Source organism: Nilaparvata lugens, chromosome 12 (genome assembly GCF_014356525.2).
Source record: "Nilaparvata lugens isolate BPH chromosome 12, ASM1435652v1, whole genome shotgun sequence".
NCBI lineage: Eukaryota > Metazoa > Arthropoda > Insecta > Hemiptera > Delphacidae > Nilaparvata > Nilaparvata lugens.
This window is the reverse complement of record NC_052515.1, coordinates 130,015-148,653: the sequence shown is the minus strand read 5'-3', so window position 1 is coordinate 148,653 and position 18,639 is coordinate 130,015. Positions and strand designations below refer to the sequence as shown.

Below are 18,639 nucleotides of genomic sequence, written 5' to 3'. Positions count from 1 at the left end.
TGAATTGTTTGGGGACTAGTTTTTAAAAAACTTATGCTAGATTCATATGGAAAAATATCTGAAAAATTGAATAAAACTAGTCTGGAAGCTGTAGTGTGAGTAGTTTATGTGAAAAAAGTTGAAATATGCAAAAAATTCAAGTAGAAAAACACAGACTTCTACGTTTGATGCCCAATAACTTTCTTTAATGACCAGTAAACAAATAATTTTTCGCGATAAAAATTGTAGAGAATTTAATTCTGAAAAGAATTATGTAAGCTATGTAAACTAAATTTGAATAAAAGTTGGATAAAATGTATTCTTATGTAGTACATTACACCACAAAAATTTGCTGTTTTATGAGGAGAGAACTAATAACTCATAAGGTTGTAGCTGATTGCAAATAAAATATTCGGTTTTTTATGAAAAGTTTTTTTTATATGAAAGTAGCATATCTTAATGACATTAAACTTATACCAAAAGACTAGTAGATTATGCCATTAAGCCTGGGAGGAAGCTCGAACAGAAGTAGATGATCTCCTATGATTCCTATGCCCAAATGTTTACTGAAAACTGATGTTGTGGAAGATTAGGATTGATGGCATGAGGATTCTCAGCTGCCCAAATATGTTAGTTGTGGACGTGAACGATAACTTTCTTGTAAAGTGTGCCTCGTCGGTAAATAAAACGGTTGTTAAAAAGTTTTGGTAAACAAGTTTTACTAAAAACTATTGGCAAATACCAGCATGGGGAATACAGTCTCGTGGCAATAGAGTATGAGCTTTCTGGAGGTGGTATGGATGTGATTGTTGCTCTTTTAGTATCCTCCAAATAATAGATTGATTGACATTAAACTGCACTGACAATTCTCTCGTGTTCTTCTCGGGATGTTCATAAATTTCATTGAGAACTTGTTCTTCTAACTCAACAGTCATAGTAGATCGGGGTCTGCCTGCATACATGTGCTCTTTGGATATCAAAGAATCTGTTTCAGACAGACGTTGATGAATAGTGGCAAAAAACCTTGAACTTGGACATACTCGGTTAGGAAAGTTCTCTTGATACAAACGTCTTGCTTCAGTATTATTACAGTAGTCCCATTCCATACATTAACTGCATGTCAGCTAATTCAGAGTATGAATAATGTCCAAAATTACCTGCCATTTTTTAAAAAGTTAACACTTAACACAAAAGCAAAGTGAAATGGTTACAAATAACTGGTCAATAGGTTAAACTAAAAACACAGCGCGGCTACAGTAGGCCTAACTTACAGTTGTTTTTTTTGTTCAACAGTGAGCTAAAATATTTCTGAAAATAATTTTCAGCTGATAATTTCTTTTAAATATTTTTTTTATTTAAAACAAAATAAATCAGCTGTTTTGGAACAGCTGTTCTTAAAATCAATGTTCTATTTGCAATCAGCTACAACCTATGAGTTATTAGTTCTCTCCTCATAAAACAGCAAATTTTGTGGTGTAATGTACTACATAAGAATACATTTTATCCAACTTTTATTTAAATTTAGTTTACACAGCTTACATAATTTTTTTTCAGAATTGAATTCTCTACAATTTTTATTGCGAAAAATTATTTGTTTACTGGTCATTAAAGAAAGTTATTGGGCATCAAACGTAGAAGTCTGTGTTTTTCTACTTGGATTTTTTGCATATTTCAACTTTTTTCTCAAAAACTACTCACACTACAGCTTCCAGACTAGTTTTATTCAATTTTTCAGATATTTCTCCATATGAATCCAGCATAAGTTTTCCAAAAACCAGTCCCCAAACAATTCAGCATCAGTGTATTTCACCAGAGGAACTGAATTCCGGGCGAAATCTTTCACTCTGTATAGCTCGCTAATGAAGCGTTTATGGATATATGTTTATAGGAACTTTTTTTCTTATTTTTACCTCTACTATCACGTATCAAATTATTTTACCATAATTATGAATCACCCTGTATAATAGTATATTTCGCACCTAGAGCAGAAAATGAGATTTTTCCGAGGCCGTAGGCCGAGGACTAGAAAAGATTGAGAGCCGGAAAAACATTTTTGCCTGTGGTGCAAATGATATTTTTCGCCACACTACAGGTATTGCTGACAAAATGAATAAAGAATACAAAATACAGAATACTCATTAAGTTATCGTACCTATCTCTTGATTTTAGTGGTAGAAGATTTGCAGTCAGGATTTCCAATTCTTTTAAAACTTCACTTGGAATATCACAGGCGTCATCATCTTCAAGCATTTTTGAAAATTCGGAATGCACTAATCAACAATAAATAATTGAATAAAAATGGTTGCAAAGCAAATGCTGAATTAGTTTGATTCGAAACTCGAACTGAAATAATTGCAACTTCAGATGAAGAATGTTGACACTCGCCCGATCTAGCAGATGACTTATTAACTATGGACTTCCATGTTAGCGGCTAAAAAGAGTACGTTTTCCGGTCTAGGCCGGAAAGAAACCCTTTTCTGACGTCAGACGAGAGTCGTCTGCTAACAAGGTCTTTCAGATCTACATAGGGACTGGAAAACAGCTGCTTTCTGTGCAGTGTGGCGAAAAAGTTATTCCTTGCACTTTCTTCCAAGATAGAATTTATACAACTCCATTCTCCGTTCAAGCCACTGATCGAACCATGCGTTTAAATGGCCACACAAACCGGTTACTTCCAGCCACTCATATATATGTACTTATCTAAATATATACCCAATGCATACATATGTACAGTTCAGCCAGAGAGCTTTAGGATCGTATGCAGATAAACGGAGAAATGTCAGCTGTTCGTTTAAACCCCGAATGGAACACATTATGGTAAATGTAACCATATCTACAAGTAAACGTGGTTCGTTTTTAGCAATATAGAATAACTAGCCGTCAGGCTCGCTTCGCTCGCCATATCCGTCTAGCCAGGGGGCTCCGCCCCCTGGACCCCCGACTGGATCGTCCAAGAATGAGATCAGCAGGCTCGCTTCGCTCGCCTGCATTTTCATTTGAGCATTTTTATCATATGTCAGTCTGGGGTCCAGACTAAACGTCCGGCTAAACGGATATGGCGAGCGAAGCGAGCCTGACGGCTAGAAATATAATATTCCCAGGATTGAAGTAGCAGCGCCCAATCAATTATAGTTCTATAGTAACATATGATATGGAAATTTCAATTATAATTAAGAGATTGGGAGAAGAACGAAATACATGCTAAAAGACGAACTTTAAACCCTTAAAACAACCCTTAGAGTTAAAATATTGCCAAAAGATTTCTTAGTGCGCCTCTAAAGGGCCAACTGAACATACCTACCAAATTTGAACGTTTTTAGTCCGGTAGATTTTTAGTTCTGCGAGTGAGTGAGTGAGTCAGTCAGTCAGTCAGTCAGTGCCATTTCGCTTTTTTATATATAGATATAATTAAATAGCAAAAGTTTTAGTTTAAATTATCAAAATGTATTGTTTGATCATTGAAAAATATTTTTTATTGGCTATAACAATATCATTTATTATTTTTAACCAGTATGAACAGTTGATATTATCAGATATTCCGGTATCAGTTATCCTCTATAGAAGGCAGTGGAAGGCAGAGAATCGGCAACGTTGTTCTCCTATCTTCCTCCACTGCCATTATAACGTGGACCTCACTATGAAGATACGCTTCAAGTCCAACACTACTCTATGCTTTATTTATATGGTTACATTCAGTGGATAGATACAGTTATATGCCTCAAGTTCAACACAGTTTTTTATGTATGGTTGTGACTGTGAGCATATACTACGATGTATATAGGTATGATATATGCTCCCAGCATACTGGTATGCTATAGGCTGTGAGCAGCATATACTACGATGTATATAGGTATAATATATGCTCCCAGCATACCGGTACATGTAAAGTACCTACCTGACAAGGATAGAGAAACAGGTTGAAGTATCCTAGACTGAGATGGTGATAGTAAATACACCTTGGCACTCCAGGAATGCACTACGTTGTCACGTTTAGTTAATAAAAGTTGAGGATAGATACTACTATATCTATTTATACTGACTGATATACTGTATTCTTTCGATGTTCTATAACTATGTATAGAGAATATTTACAGAAAGACTTGATACTGTGCTTTATAACTATGTATACAGACTGAAAGACTGGGTAAAATTGAGGACTATAACTATTTATAATCACTGAAAGACTGTTAATACTCTCGCTTTTATTCAATGGCATGCTGTTTGTTTCATAGAACAAAAAACATGAATGTTTATAAAGTGCGCATTACAATCAATTCCTTTGTTTAATAGGTTGTTACGTTCCAACAAAGATAGAGTATATTCGAAATGTATTTTTGTCTGAGGTAACAGTCAGTTGCGAGTTTGGTGTTTCAAGCTTATTTTACTGCTATAGTGAGGTCCACGTTTTAATGGCAGTGGAGAGAGAAAGGAGAACAGTGTTGCCGATTCTCTGCCTTGCCACTGTCTTCTACAGAGGCTACTAGGTATCAGCATAGAGCAATACAGTAAAGAAAACTATATTATTATCTAATGATTGTTTCTATATCTTATTTACTTATGATTATTTCTTTCATCTCTGGTATCAGTTACTGATACTGGGATATCTGATGTATAGTAACTGTTCATCCTTGATAATATAATCAATTCTATTTAATTCGTCAGGAGAATATATTTTTCAATGATCAAATATGATAAATGTTTATAATTGAGATAAAATATTTTGTTACTTGATTATATTTTGTTATGATAACTCGAGCTTACGCACAGGCCTTTGTTGCCTATGTAAGCTCTTTCCTATCTGATACAAGAATTTTAAAATTGTGATAGCTCAAGAGTTTTATTGTTTAGTATAGTTCTATATTTTGTTGTTTGTTTTTATTGAGTATATTATATCGTTTCTTGAATTGTATAAACTTTATTGCTCAAGATTCTATGTAACTGCTTTGAATTGTATTCAGAAGGAAAAAATAATTGAATTGAATTGAATATTTTGACATAGTGATCGTTTCTTAACTATGTCAAAATATTCAATTCAATTCAATTTATTTTTTCCTTCTGAATACAATTCAAGCAGTTACATAGAATCTTGAGCAATAAAGTTTATACAATTCAAGAAACGATATAATATACTTACTAAAAACAAACAACAAAATATAGAACTATACTAAACAATAAAACTCTTGAGCTATCACAATTTTAAAATTCTTGTATCAGATAGGAAGAGCTTACATAGGCAACAAAGGCCTGTGCGTAAGCTCGAGTTATCATAACAAATATAATCAGGTAACAAAATATTTTATCTAAATTATGAAAATTTATCATATTTAATCATTGAAAAATATATTCTCCTGACGAATTAAATAAAATTGATTATATTAAACAAGGATGAACAGTTACTATACATCAGATATCCCAGTATCAGTAACTGATACCAGAGATGAAAGAAATAATCATAAGTAAATAAGATATAGAAACAATCATTAGATAATAATATAGTTTTCTTTACTGTATTGCTCTATGCTGATACCTAGTAGCCTCTGTAGAAGACAGTGGCAAGGCAGAGAATCGGCAACACTGTTCTCCTTTCTCTCTCCACTGTCATTATAACGTGGACCTCACTATAGCAGTAAAATAAGCTTGAAACACCAAACCGCACTGACTGTTACCTCAGACAAAAATACATTTCGAATATACTCTATCTTTGTTGGAACGTAACAACCTATTGAACAAAGGAATTGATTGTAATGCGCACTTTATAAACATTCATGTTTTTTGTTCTATGAAACAAACAGCATGGCATTGAATAAAAGCGAGAGTATTAACAGTCTTTCAGTGATTATAAATAGTTATAGTCCTCAATTTTACCCAGTCTTTCAGTCTGTATACATAGTTATAAGCACAGTATCAAGTCTTTCTGTAAATATTCTCTATACATAGTTATAGAACATCGAAAGAATACAGTATATCAGTCAGTATAAATAGATATAGTAGTATCTTTCCTCAACTTTTATTAACTAAACGTGACAACGTAGTGCATTCCTGGAGTGCCAAGGTGTATTTACTATCACCATCTCAGTCTAGGATACTTCAACCTGTTTCTCTATCCTTGTCAGGTAGGTACTTTACATGTACCGGTATGCTGGGAGCATATATTATACCTATATACATCGTAGTATATGCTGCTCACAGCCTATAGCATACCAGTATGCTGGGAGCATATATCATACCTATATACATCGTAGTATATGCTGCTCACAGCCCACAACCATACGTGAATAGCTTCACGAGAAAGAACTACCTGGACTATCAGCTTTAGTTGACAGTGAATTAATTAGGAACATGAAAGCCATATACCATGGGATATCTTTATTTATGCTATATTTTCTCCGTGATGATATCATTTCAGTAGCTAATTCAGTGAAACAAAAGGTGCGTACAGATATATGCACCGCGAACATGAGCAATTCACTTTTAATCAGCTGATGCCAAGCTTTTTATATCTGTATCTTACCTTTTCTGTAAAAATACAGATATAGTCAGCTGATTAAAAATGAATTGCTCATGTTCGCGGCGCGTATATCTGTACGCACCTAAACACAAAGTGAAATTATTATTGAACGAAAATCCAAATTAAATGCTGTAATTCACCCCGAAGACTTCTGCTACTGCAAATATTGACAACAGGGTAAACAGCTAGATGGAAATTCGATGAGCGCTACTATTCAAAAATTGTTTGTCAGCCCGGGCTGACGTAGTGCTCATCGAATTTCCATCTTGCTGTTTACCCTGTTTTCAATATTTGCTGTAGCAGAAGTCTTCGGGGTGAATTACAGCATTTAATTTGGATTTTCGTTTATTAATGATTATTAATTCATTAGCTTTTGAATAATTGTGATATCTCAGCAATTTCCATCTGTGCAAAGTGAAATGATCGATATTGCCGGCATCTTTCGAATACAATATGACTGAATATTCAATGCAGTATTATTTATTTATTTGTGTGGCGAACAACACTGAAGTCAGAACATTGGTAGATAAAATACTAAGGCTGGCCCTGTGTTATTTTTTCTTCCAGATTCAGGTGATAACACTGTTTAAAAAGTAGGTTAGGCTTCCTTCCTAATCTAGACTCATGAAATTATATTAAAAAAATCTGTTGTGGCGCACTCACACAACTTTTCTTGCCGTTATGAGAATTGATCACCTGACGCTAGTGTTCCCGCGCATCTCAAGTCTACTATTCAAAGATTTGAGCCAGCTGGTGACAGGGCAATAACGCTGAAGATACACGAGGTGTGCTTTCTCTTCATAGTGATTAATAAAATCAACAGTTGCCAACAGTTTGCAATTGGATGATCACATTTTCACGAATTTCGAGCTTATTTTTAATTTTAGGTGAAAATGTTACTAAACATTTGTTGTAGAGATTCTCAAGCTGTATCTTCTCCACTCAAAATTTTTTGTTTAAATTGTATCTGAAGCCTGATAATTGAGAATCTAAAATCAAACTTTGCATAGATGGGGCGGAACTCCTGAAATTTTTACAGATATGGGACTTGTAGCAGTTGATAGGCTTATCAATGACTATTTCAGGTATAACTTTCATCAAAATCGTTGAAGCCGTTTTCGAGAAAATCGTGAAAAACCCTGTTTTTGACAACATTTTCGCCGCCATCTTGATCGAAATTGTTCGTGTCAGATCCTTAGTCATTCCGTTAATTGGGAGATAAGATATCGTGTACACAGACGCACATACACTCATACACACACATACAGACCAATACCTAAAAAACACTTTTTTGGACTCAGGGGACCTTGAAACGTATAGAAATTGGGGTACCTTAATTTTTTTCGGAAAGCAATACTTTCCTTACCTATGGTATTAGGGCAAGTAAAGTAAAACATGAATGAGAGAATTATTATGGATAACATATCATTTCGTTTGTTACAGGTCTCACTACTGTCAATGGCTGAAGAGCGATGAAATCAACAGAACCTTTGAGTCTGTCACCCAAGAAACTCAACTTCGTCTCCAACTCTACCAGAAATCAGCAATCTGCAACATTGAATGGGGAATCACTATCAAAACCTCAACTAGTCACAAAAATGGTTGAAACCAGCGAAATCGAAAACAATGTCTGTGATACATCGAAACAAACAGTGGAAGTACATGTGCACCAAGAGAATGGTTACAGTAGTGAAGACTGTTCCCAACAAGAGAAGTTTGTAGATTCTGGTAGGGGAAGAGAGGTTGTCAATGGTAAACGTAGTCCTAATAACTGTAGTTCAGAATCAGAAAGGAGCTGCACTAAACTCAGTTCAAGTTTTGGAGTAACACAAGGAACTGGTGATCAAAACCCTTCAAGTTTTGGAGTAACACAAGGTAGTTCTGGACTCCTCCAAGGTCTTGGAGTTGTCGCCAAGTGTTCCAACGGACCACATCTGGCAAAAGCGTCTTCACTGGAGTCTCTGTCAGATGCTGGAGGAAGGTTTGAGAGGGACTCTGAACTGAGGAGGTCCAAAAGCTCGATGAACGGTTTCTGCAGTGGCAGATCCAGGTCTGACCCTGATGAGGATATTGATGACTTGCTGCTCCCGGGTGGTAGACAGAACAATGAAGGATTCGATCATTTACCGGTAAGTTAATTGAACATAATTTATGAAAATTGTAACTTATTGAAATTGTATTTCTTTCTAACGATGGCTTTAGCTACAATTAGTTACCGTACTTCAAATTCAAATTTCCAATTTAATATAATTATTGCTAATTAATTTATTGCTATAAAGACAATTGACAGATGCTGAAATAAAGATAATCAATTACCTATCTATACTGCTATCAGTAATCACAATAGATATAAAAAAATTGTGAGATTGTAGGAAATTGTGTAAGCTTCAATTTTGTATAGAAGCGTCTTGTTCGTAAAATACATAGTTTTCGAGTTATATGCGAGAAACCAAAAAATCGTATCTTTGAACCTCCCCCTTAGCACCTGGGGTAGGGATGGGAACTTTTGATATGTTCACCTCCTTACTACCCTTAACAGTACTACGGGGTCAAAAATTGTCTTCCAAAATTTTCCCTCTATACCCTTTTTTGAGCATTCATTGCCTGGATTACTAAGATAACAACCAATGAGTTATCACTAATATACAGTATTCACAAATTTTGTTTCTAATGGTTGTGATTGTGATCATAGTTGGACAGTGGCGTGGAGAGTGCAGCCTCTAGCTGGGACCGCATGGCAGAGTCTGCGCATGCGCGACTCCAGGACGAACTGAGGAGAGCTCATCACAAACTGAAGCTGAAGGATGAGGAGGTGACCAGACTCAGCAGGATCAGGAACGAGGTGGAAGCCGAACTCGAAGAGTTGACCGCTAGTCTCTTCCAGGTAATAAATTAATATCATCATCATCTTCACTACAGGGATTAGGTTTATTGATTAACCTGTTCCGGTACCCATCTCTTTCTTGGCCTCCCTAAATCTCTTTTTCCAGTAGGTCTATAGTTTTGGACTTTAAGGGGCATTCTTCCAGGTTGCATTCTATCCAAATGACTGCACCAGTTGTTATATTATTAATAAATTCATATAATAATAATAATTATTATTAATCAAAATCCCCAATTAAATTATGTAGATCACCCCGAAGACGTTTGCTACTGCATATATTTACAGTTACAGTAGACAGTTTACCGTCTTCGGGGTGATTTACAGCATTTAATCTGTTGCTCAGTTTTAACTTCAAATGAAAACACTTTAGACAGAAAATCCGCTTTACTCATTGACTGAATTCCTAAACATGAGTGATGTACGGTATCTATTAGTAGCTACTTCTGATCAAGTTTGAATGCAATTTTATATAAGTAAACTGTAAATAAACTTTTCCTACAGTTACGTTGAAAAGTGGCCATTGCTGCACTGATTACAGAACGCAAAGAATCACTTTTCCGCTCTAGTGCGGGAAATTTTTTCTGCACTCCAGATTTGCAACATGGCAACGCAAAATACTTAGTAGGTTATATGGAGCAACAGTGCAGCAAAATCAAAATGAAGTTGGTTACAGTGACTGCTGTGGCTGCTATAGTGAGCAGAGGTGCAACCAAGCACAACGCGCTAATTATTATTCATTATATATTATAACCAAGGACAACGAGGACTTTAGGATTTTAGGATTAAGGTTTTTATCAATAATAAAATTACACAGAAAAACATTTGATGGATTTCAGGCAATTTTACCCATAATTACCCACTTTTCATATTCAATGGTAACTGTAGGAAAAACTTAATGTGAAATACGTGCGCAAAGTTCCTCTGCTGCACTCAAGAAACCATTCCGCCCTCGCCTACGGCTCGGGCGTAAACGTTTCTTTCGGTGCAGCAAACTGTCACTTTGCGCACTAGTTGCACAAATAACTATTCATGAGTTGAATATTTAAATTGTATATTATGTCATTGTTATTGATTGTCTGTTATATGTTTTACTATTGCAATTTTATGCGACGTTTCCGATTGTATAGATGTTATACTTGAAGGAATAAACATATATTCTATTCTAGCATTTAATTGGGATTGCCTCGTTTAATAATAATTATTCATTAATTAACATTTGAACAAATGCAACTTCCAGTTTATTTTCATCTTTAAACTAATATAAGTATAAAATTGACAATAATGAAACACTAACTTAGTATATTACTATCCAATAATATCAGGAATCTATTGAAAAGTTCCACATTTTCCTACACCTTTGGTGTTATCTTTAGTGTGAAAATTCAAAACGTCTTGGATCAACACGTTTTTGAAGGTGCGTACAGATATACGCGCCGCGAACATGAGCAATTCACTTTTAATCAGCTGATTATATCTGTATTTTTACAGAAACGGTAAGATACAGATATAAAAAGCTTGGCATCAGCTGATTAAAAGTGAATTGCTCATGTTCGTGGCGCGTATATCTGTACGCATACGCACCTTAATAAATTATCACACTGCAGATGACACCAAAGGTGCTGAAACATGTATAAATGGAATAGAACAGAATATAATGTATAAGATAATGTATCATGCCTACATGATGTCACAACTTGACATATAGGCCAGTCATAGAATAAATTCTACAAACCATATCACATATATAGAGTGTTCTGAAAAAAGGTGTCCCTAAGTCAGGGCGTGATTCCTCACATCAAAAGAAGAAAAAAAAATCCAATTAACTTGGGTCCCAAGTTATACAGGTTGAAAGATTTCATTTGAATTTCAGTTCCCCTGCTGAAACGAAGCCCTACGGGTATTTGTTGGCAGTTAATTAAGATGTACTTTTTAGCGTACTTTATGCAAAATGCGCTGAAAAATTGAATAAAACCGTTTCCAGACCTGTACCTAAAGTAATTTTTAATATATGTGACGAAATAAGCGAAACTTGGTCCCGAAAAACAAGTTCCTCTAAGGTTTGAAGCAGATTTACTATGTTAGATGTACAATAAACACCAGATATTTCTCACAGAACTTGTAGAAAATTTAATTTCAAAGTGGAAGATGTAAAATAAGTCTATAATAGACAAACGGAGCCCTTAAAAAATCCTCCTTTACATACAAATCGTATGAATTATAGACAAAATCTGTCAAGTACTCTTATATTAATACATATATTAATATTACGCCAAATTTACATAGCTTTACTCATAGATTACTACATGCATATGTAATATCCAAACAGAACTTCGAATAGTTGAGTTTGATAATCTTCACTACTCTTATTGTTGTGTACTTCAGTTTTGTAAATAGCCGTCATGTAAATATTGTTGAACTTTCTTCGAATTGTTTTTATTGAATCATCACACACACACACACACACACACACACACACACACACACACACACACACACACACACACACACACACACACACACACCACACACACTTTTTTGGATTCAGGGGACCTTGAAACGTATAGAAATTTAGAAATTGGGGTACCTTAATTTTTTTCGGAAAGCAAATACTTTCCTTACCTATGGTAATAGGGCAAGGAAAGGTAAAAATTGAAAATGTAACCTGTGTGGTCACGAAATAAAACCTGTGTGGTCCTGTACCAAATTAAACTGTAGAATTTGACTATATATGTGTGTTTTTATTTCATTATGGAATGGCTCTACCAACATCGACAGTGACTCAGTCGTTATTATTAACTTGAAACCAATTCAAATAAGAGTAATTGATTGATTGATTGATTGAGTGATTGATCGATTGATTGAGTGATTGGTTGATTGATTGATTGATTGATTGATTGATTGATTTTAGGAAGCACACAACATGGTTAGGGAGGCAAACGTAGCTCAGGCAGCGGCCGAGAAGGCCCTCAAGGAGAGTCACATGCAGATCGATGTGTTGACCGCTGAGGTGGCCGCCCTCAAGACCCTGGTGCTCACCTCCACGCCCAGTCGACCCAACCCGCATCTGCATCCACAGATTGATCCCAAGTCCAAGGAGGATCACGGTGGTAACGGTAGGCCTACATCTCAAATCAGATTTCATGTTCTTCAAGTACAGAGGTGTCAAAACAATACCGGGTGTATCAAAAAGAATGACCCAACAGTTATACTTATTTGAAAATAGTTATTTGTATATCTAGAGTGAAAAGTACTGTTTTTTCTCCCTGAGGGAAAAGTTTGAAGCCCGAGGCGAAGCCGAGGGCAACAATTTTCCTGAGGGAGAAAAAAATGACATTTTTCACTCGTGATATACACAACATTTTTCCTGCACCTACATTTTTATAAAAACTGCAAATAAAATAATTTTTAAAAACGTACGTGACCAAACAATGTGTTACAACATAATCTATAAAGTGAACAGAAACAGCTGGCTTGTAATCACAGTTCTCCGCTGACAGCGCTATGCGCTATTGTCGTCAAAAGTTGTAACAACAATGGCCGCCACAACTACAGCTATGATGAAGTTCCCGTTTCAAATTTGATTAGTTAATGAGGAATATTCGTTGGCTGGTATTTCGAATATCATGGAATAAAAAAAAAATTATACATTTTTTTAGTATATATAGTGATATGAAGTTTGTAATTTAAAGCTGCGTACATATATACGCTCTTCCAACCCGCACCGAGCACGCTCCTCCCTCGTACCGCCCTCGTTCCTCCATCGAACCACAGTCGCGCCGCCCACGCACCCATCATGAACGTTACGGAAGATGTTAGATCTTCTCGCGTTCCCCGGTCGAACCACTGTTGCTCCCCGGTCGATCATCAATCGCTCTGCTGGAGTGACGTTCGGTTGCGGAGCAGAGCGAAAGTCTGTAAGCACCTTAATACTGAAGTTTGTAATAAATTTCATATATTGATCAAATGTCTGGTTGAGGTATTGAATTTAGTTGGTTTAATGACTACTCTATATGCTTCCTCATCTGAGCTTAGACCTTCTAACCTATTTCAAATGTACCTTTTTAAAATAGAGATGCTTCCCAATCTATTTAAATGGAGTTACTTTTCCTCCCTAGGAAGTTCTTCTGTTTTTTAGTACCGAGAGCGAAAAAGTGACACTTAGTATTATGTTCCAGGGAGTAAAGTAAGTACTTTAGACAGTAGGTAGAGGAAATAGTTATTTGTGCAACTAATGTGCAAAGTAACAGTTTGCTGCACCGAAAGAAACGTTTGTTGAGTGCAGCAGAGGAACTTTGCGCACGTATTTCACATTAAATTTTTCCTACAGTTACCATTGAATATGAAAAGTGGGTAATTATGGGTAAAATTGCCTGAAATCCATCAAATGATTTTCTGTGTAATTTTATTATTAATGAAAACCTTAATTTATTGTCAAATTGAATAGTGTAGTAGTGTTTGAATGAAGAGGCTGCTGTGTGGTGTGTGGGTGGCACTGTGCTGTTGCTGTCCTTGGTTATAATATAAATCAAATCAAATCAAATCAAATCACTTTTATTGTCAGAAACACTTTCACATGTTAAAACAATCGTCAAACAAACATTTACACCAATCAATATGTCTAAAGTCATAAAACACTTTTAATTATAGGTAAGTATTGAAGGCGTGCTACTTAACAAATATTGTATTAAGGCTATGCAAAGAATTCCTCAACTGAATAGAGGCATTTTTGTAGAAGAATAGCTTTGATAGATCTTTAAATTCTTCGATTTCTAGATGCCTAGTCTCTAGAGGAAGTTATTGAACAGTTTTATAGAAGTAAATTGCCAGTTTCTCTGAGTGCCAGTATAACGGTGTGAATCTACTCTCACGTCCTCCCTGTGTCTAGTAGAATAATTATGTACATCACTATTTTAACATATTGCCCACATTCTTCCTCATGTAAATCAAACACACATACACATATAGTGATGGAAGAGTCAACACACCTAATCCTATATAATAGGATTATAAACACACCTATTATATAATTAATAACGTCCTCGTTGTCCTTCGTTATTATTATGACGCGCACCTCTGCTCACTATAGCAGCCCAGTCACTGTTACCAACTTCATTTTGATTTTGCTGCACTGTTGCTCCATATAACCTACTGAGTATTTTGCGTTGCCATGTTGCAAATCTGGAGAGCAGAAAAAAATTTTCCCGCACTAGAGCGGAAAAGTGATTCTTTGCGTTCTGTAATCAGTGCAGCAATGGCCACTTTTCAAGGTAACTGTAGGAAATAGTTGTTTATTAGCCTACTGTGTTGTTGGGGTGAGTGTATGAATGACACAACAGTATGAGAAAGTATCAGAATAACACGAAAAACAACTACGTGGACCATGAGCAATTATTGAAATGTGGAACGTAAACATATTAGTTATGATAGATAGACAAGGATAGCAACACCAATGTTAATTTAAATGTAGAACATAAACATATTAGCTATGATAGATAGACAAGGATAGCAACACCAATGTTAATTGAAATGTGGAACATAAACATATTAGTTATGATAGATAGACAAGGATAGCAACACCAATGTTAATTGAAATGTGGAACATAAACATATTAGTTATGATAGATAGACAAGGATAGCAACATCAATGTTAATTGAAATGTGGAACATAAACATATTAGTTATGATAGATAGACAAGGATAGCAACACCAATGTTGATTAAAGACTGTCATTATGGTGTGGACCTTACAATACGCCGGTTTGAAATGGAAAAATTGATTAAAATTGAGAGATAGGCTACATCTTTCAAAAGACGCCGTTCAAGCAGCCGTCTGAAACGGCCTGCCTGTGCGTTACCAATATATTCACTGTGAAAGATCACACTGTCTTTTTGGACGTGATCTTGTGCATTTATATACCTACTAGCCGTCAGGCTCGCTTCGCTCGCCATATCCGTCTAGCCAGGGGGCTCCGCCCCCTGGACCCCCGACTGGATCGTCCAAGAATGAGATCAGCAGGCTCGCTTCGCTCGCCTGCATTTTTCATTTGAGCATTTTTATCATATGTTAGGACAATCCAGTCGGGGGTCCAGACTAAACGGATATGGCGAGCGAAGCGAGCCTGACGGCTAGTAATATAATATTCCCAGGATTGAAGTAGCAGTAAATTAAATTTTTCCGCGATAAATGCATTTAAATCTTCAACTTGGTGCCAACCTAACAAAGTCAACTCAACTTTAATGCCAACCTGACAAAATTATTAATTTAGTTGCCAGTTAACAACTGTTTCGAAGAGGTACTCTATCTAGATTATAGTTTTATAGTAACATATGATATGGAAATTTCAATTATAATATAAGAGATTGGGAGAATAAGAATATACATGCTAAAAGACGAACTTTAAACCCTTAGAAACAACCCTTAGAGTTAAAATATTGCCAAAAGATTTCTTAGTGCGCCTCTAAAGGGCCAACTGAACATACCTACCAAATTTGAACGTTTTTGGTCCGGTAGATTTTTAGTTATGCGAGTGAGTGAGTGAGTGAGTGAGTCAGTCAGTCAGTCAGTCAGTGTGTGAGTGCCATTTCGCTTTCATATATAGATGATCAAGGTTCAAGAAAGATGTCTATTTATCTATTCATATATGTATCTAAAGAGTGTTTCTACCAAGTTTATACCAAGTGTTTCAAAAAAAATGACCCAATTTTAAACAGTTATATTTATTTAAAAAAAAGGTCTACACAAACCAATTTTACGTCAAATTACTCACAGAAGTATCAAGTTTATGATGATGTATTATAAGTGTTCTATGTGCCCTCCTTTTGAGGCTCAGACGACATCTAGACGGTAGCCAAATTCATCCCAGACTGTTCGCAAGATGTCTTGTCGGACTGTAGCTACTGCATCAGTTATCCTGGTTTTTAGCTCCTCAATATCAAGTGCTAAGGGAGGAACATAAACACGATTTTAACGTTGTTCCTCCTATAGCAGTTGATATTGAGGAGCTAAAACCATGATAACTGATGCACTAGCTCTATCAAATTTTGATAGAGAATTAATAAAAAAAAGGGAAAATAACGAAAATTTATTAGAAAGTAATGAAATAAAAAGGAAAAGGGAAAAATTGTTTTTCACTCAAGTAATAATACATTTTTATCGTTGAGGCAGGCGACAGTGATAATAAAAGGAAAATTTTAAAAGTTCAGCCAGCAAAAATTGAAAAATTCTAATGAAAGCATATGCTGACATTTTTTAACTTGACGTTTCTTAAATTATGTGCACGTTTGTAATATTAGTAGTTTTATGAATTGATTGTACTGTTATTATTGAGATACAACATTACATCCTTCTCAGAGTAGTCAAGAATATTTGGATGAAGTCTGTTAAATAAGTAGGGAATTAGGGATCTTTTACCAATATCGGCGACCGAGCTCTGGAGTACAAAAGCATAAAAAATTTATCACGAAAGAAGAAATTATAATAATATTCATAGTTCATACAGAAATTTTCTATATAATCACAGTTAATTGTGGATAATTCCCAGAGGAATGCAAAACTTCCCTCACAAAGGCCCGGTTAAATTTTAATCCCGATTAATTTCACGTGAACCAAATCAGAGAAGACCATTTCAAAAAGATGGTTCTACTTGAATCAATCAGGATTAAAAATAACCCGGCTTTTTTGCAACTGGCACTAAGTACCTGATTGAATGATTACAAAAGTTCAACAGCTGAGTCATAATTTTGACACAGTCCCACACACATGAACTCGCTCACTTACTTCCATCATCAACAGACGACAAAATAATTATTATCAGCTGTTTTTCTAAGGATGAATAATAATTATCCTTTCAATGTCATTCAGCGAGTTTTCCCAGCGAGTTTTGAGACCTAGTGCAATCGAATTTTTATATTATAAACCTAATTTGTTCTGAATTTCGTGAGAATCGTTAGAGCCGTTTTTGAGATCCGGTGAAATACAAACATATAAACAGAAATTGCTCGTTTAATATTATAGGATAGAAATTATTGAATCTGGGTACTACATATATTGACGGAGATCTTAAATGTAGGGTGAGGGAGGAGGAAGGAGTCTATATAGTATAAATTGTCTTTGTGGAGTATTAAAATTTTGAAAAAGTAGAAATTTTTGGGCGATAAGGTATGATAGAATATTATTTGTAAGCTACGTGGGTTGTATGGATCAATATTATTAACATCAAGAATTCTAGTAGTTGTACATTTCAATTTCTCGTTTTATTTTTATGAAATATGAATGAGTTGTGATTTGTTGCAACAGGTAGCGGTCTCTTCCGTAAACAGCATCGTAGATCACCTTCTCATTTCAACTTGAAGTATGGCAGGGAAAATTCCCCACCCGATTCGCCAGCCAAAGAGCAGAAGGCTCCTCAAAGCCAGGTTGACACCGGTGACAACGTGGATATGCTAGAGGTAAGATCCTAGGTGACAATGTGGGCATTCTAAAGGGGAGCTCCTAGATGGCGTTCCCACATGAGGCGTTCTTCAGATGGGTCGGCAGGGCAGAAAGCTCATTGGGTTGGCGTTCAGGAATCAGTTGATAACCAGCCAAACGGAGCTTCCTGCCCTGCCGACTCATCTAAAAAACGCCGCATGTGGCTTATCATATGAATAAGTATGTTCTATCACGGTTAGGCTATGCGCACACCAGTTAGTCAAGACAAGACAAGACATGATAAGACACGTTCAGTCACAATACTTCACATAACTGCTTGTGACGCAACTCACACTGATTAGTCATTGCAATTAGACATGTCTTCATAAGCAACTATGTGAAGTATTGTGACTGAACGTGTCTTATCATGTCTTGTACTGTTTTGACTAACTGGTGTGCGCTTAGCCTTAAGACATAACAATGCTATGTCGGAAATATTGAATGAAAAAGACTAAGAAGTTGTCAAAAAACCACTGATTTATTGATAATTAGAAAGACCGGTTTCGGTTATTACACCATTGTCAATCTCTGATAAACTAAAGAACTACAACCTTTTAGTTTATCAGAGATTGACAATGGTGTAATAACCGAAACCGGTCTTTCTAATTATCAATAAATCAGTGGTTTTTTGACAACTTCTTAGTCTTTTTCATTCAATATGAATAATTACCACAATATCAACTTCTCAACTACACAAAAAGGGAAACTATGTCGGAAACGTCACAGATCCCAATAAAATAATCTAGTAGACAAGTATTTCATACAACAGAAGAATACAAATATTCTTTATTTATTTATA

The 18,639-nt window shown here is 35.6% G+C and overlaps 1 protein-coding gene and 1 long non-coding RNA gene across 2 annotated transcripts in view; both read left to right on the top strand.

Moving 5' to 3' along the window:
- Nucleotides 1-8,298, top strand: part of LOC120353781 — a 69,677-nt gene extending 61,379 nt beyond the window's left edge. Inside the window, exon 3 of the long non-coding RNA XR_005572582.1 lies at nt 7,931-8,298. This is a non-coding gene — a long non-coding RNA (uncharacterized LOC120353781). The remainder of the gene's footprint in view (nt 1-7,930) is intronic.
- A 5-nt stretch (nt 8,299-8,303) lies between these two features.
- On the top strand, nt 8,304-17,845 carry LOC120353780 (guanine nucleotide exchange factor for Rab-3A-like). Its single transcript, XM_039438588.1, has 4 exons — nt 8,304-8,616; nt 9,180-9,371; nt 12,280-12,484; nt 17,667-17,845. The coding sequence occupies exons 1-4, from the start codon at nt 8,509-8,511 to the stop codon at nt 17,828-17,830; spliced, it is 669 nt and encodes a 222-aa protein (XP_039294522.1). The 5' UTR covers nt 8,304-8,508; the 3' UTR covers nt 17,831-17,845.
- The last annotated feature ends 794 nt before the right edge of the window (nt 17,846-18,639 follow it).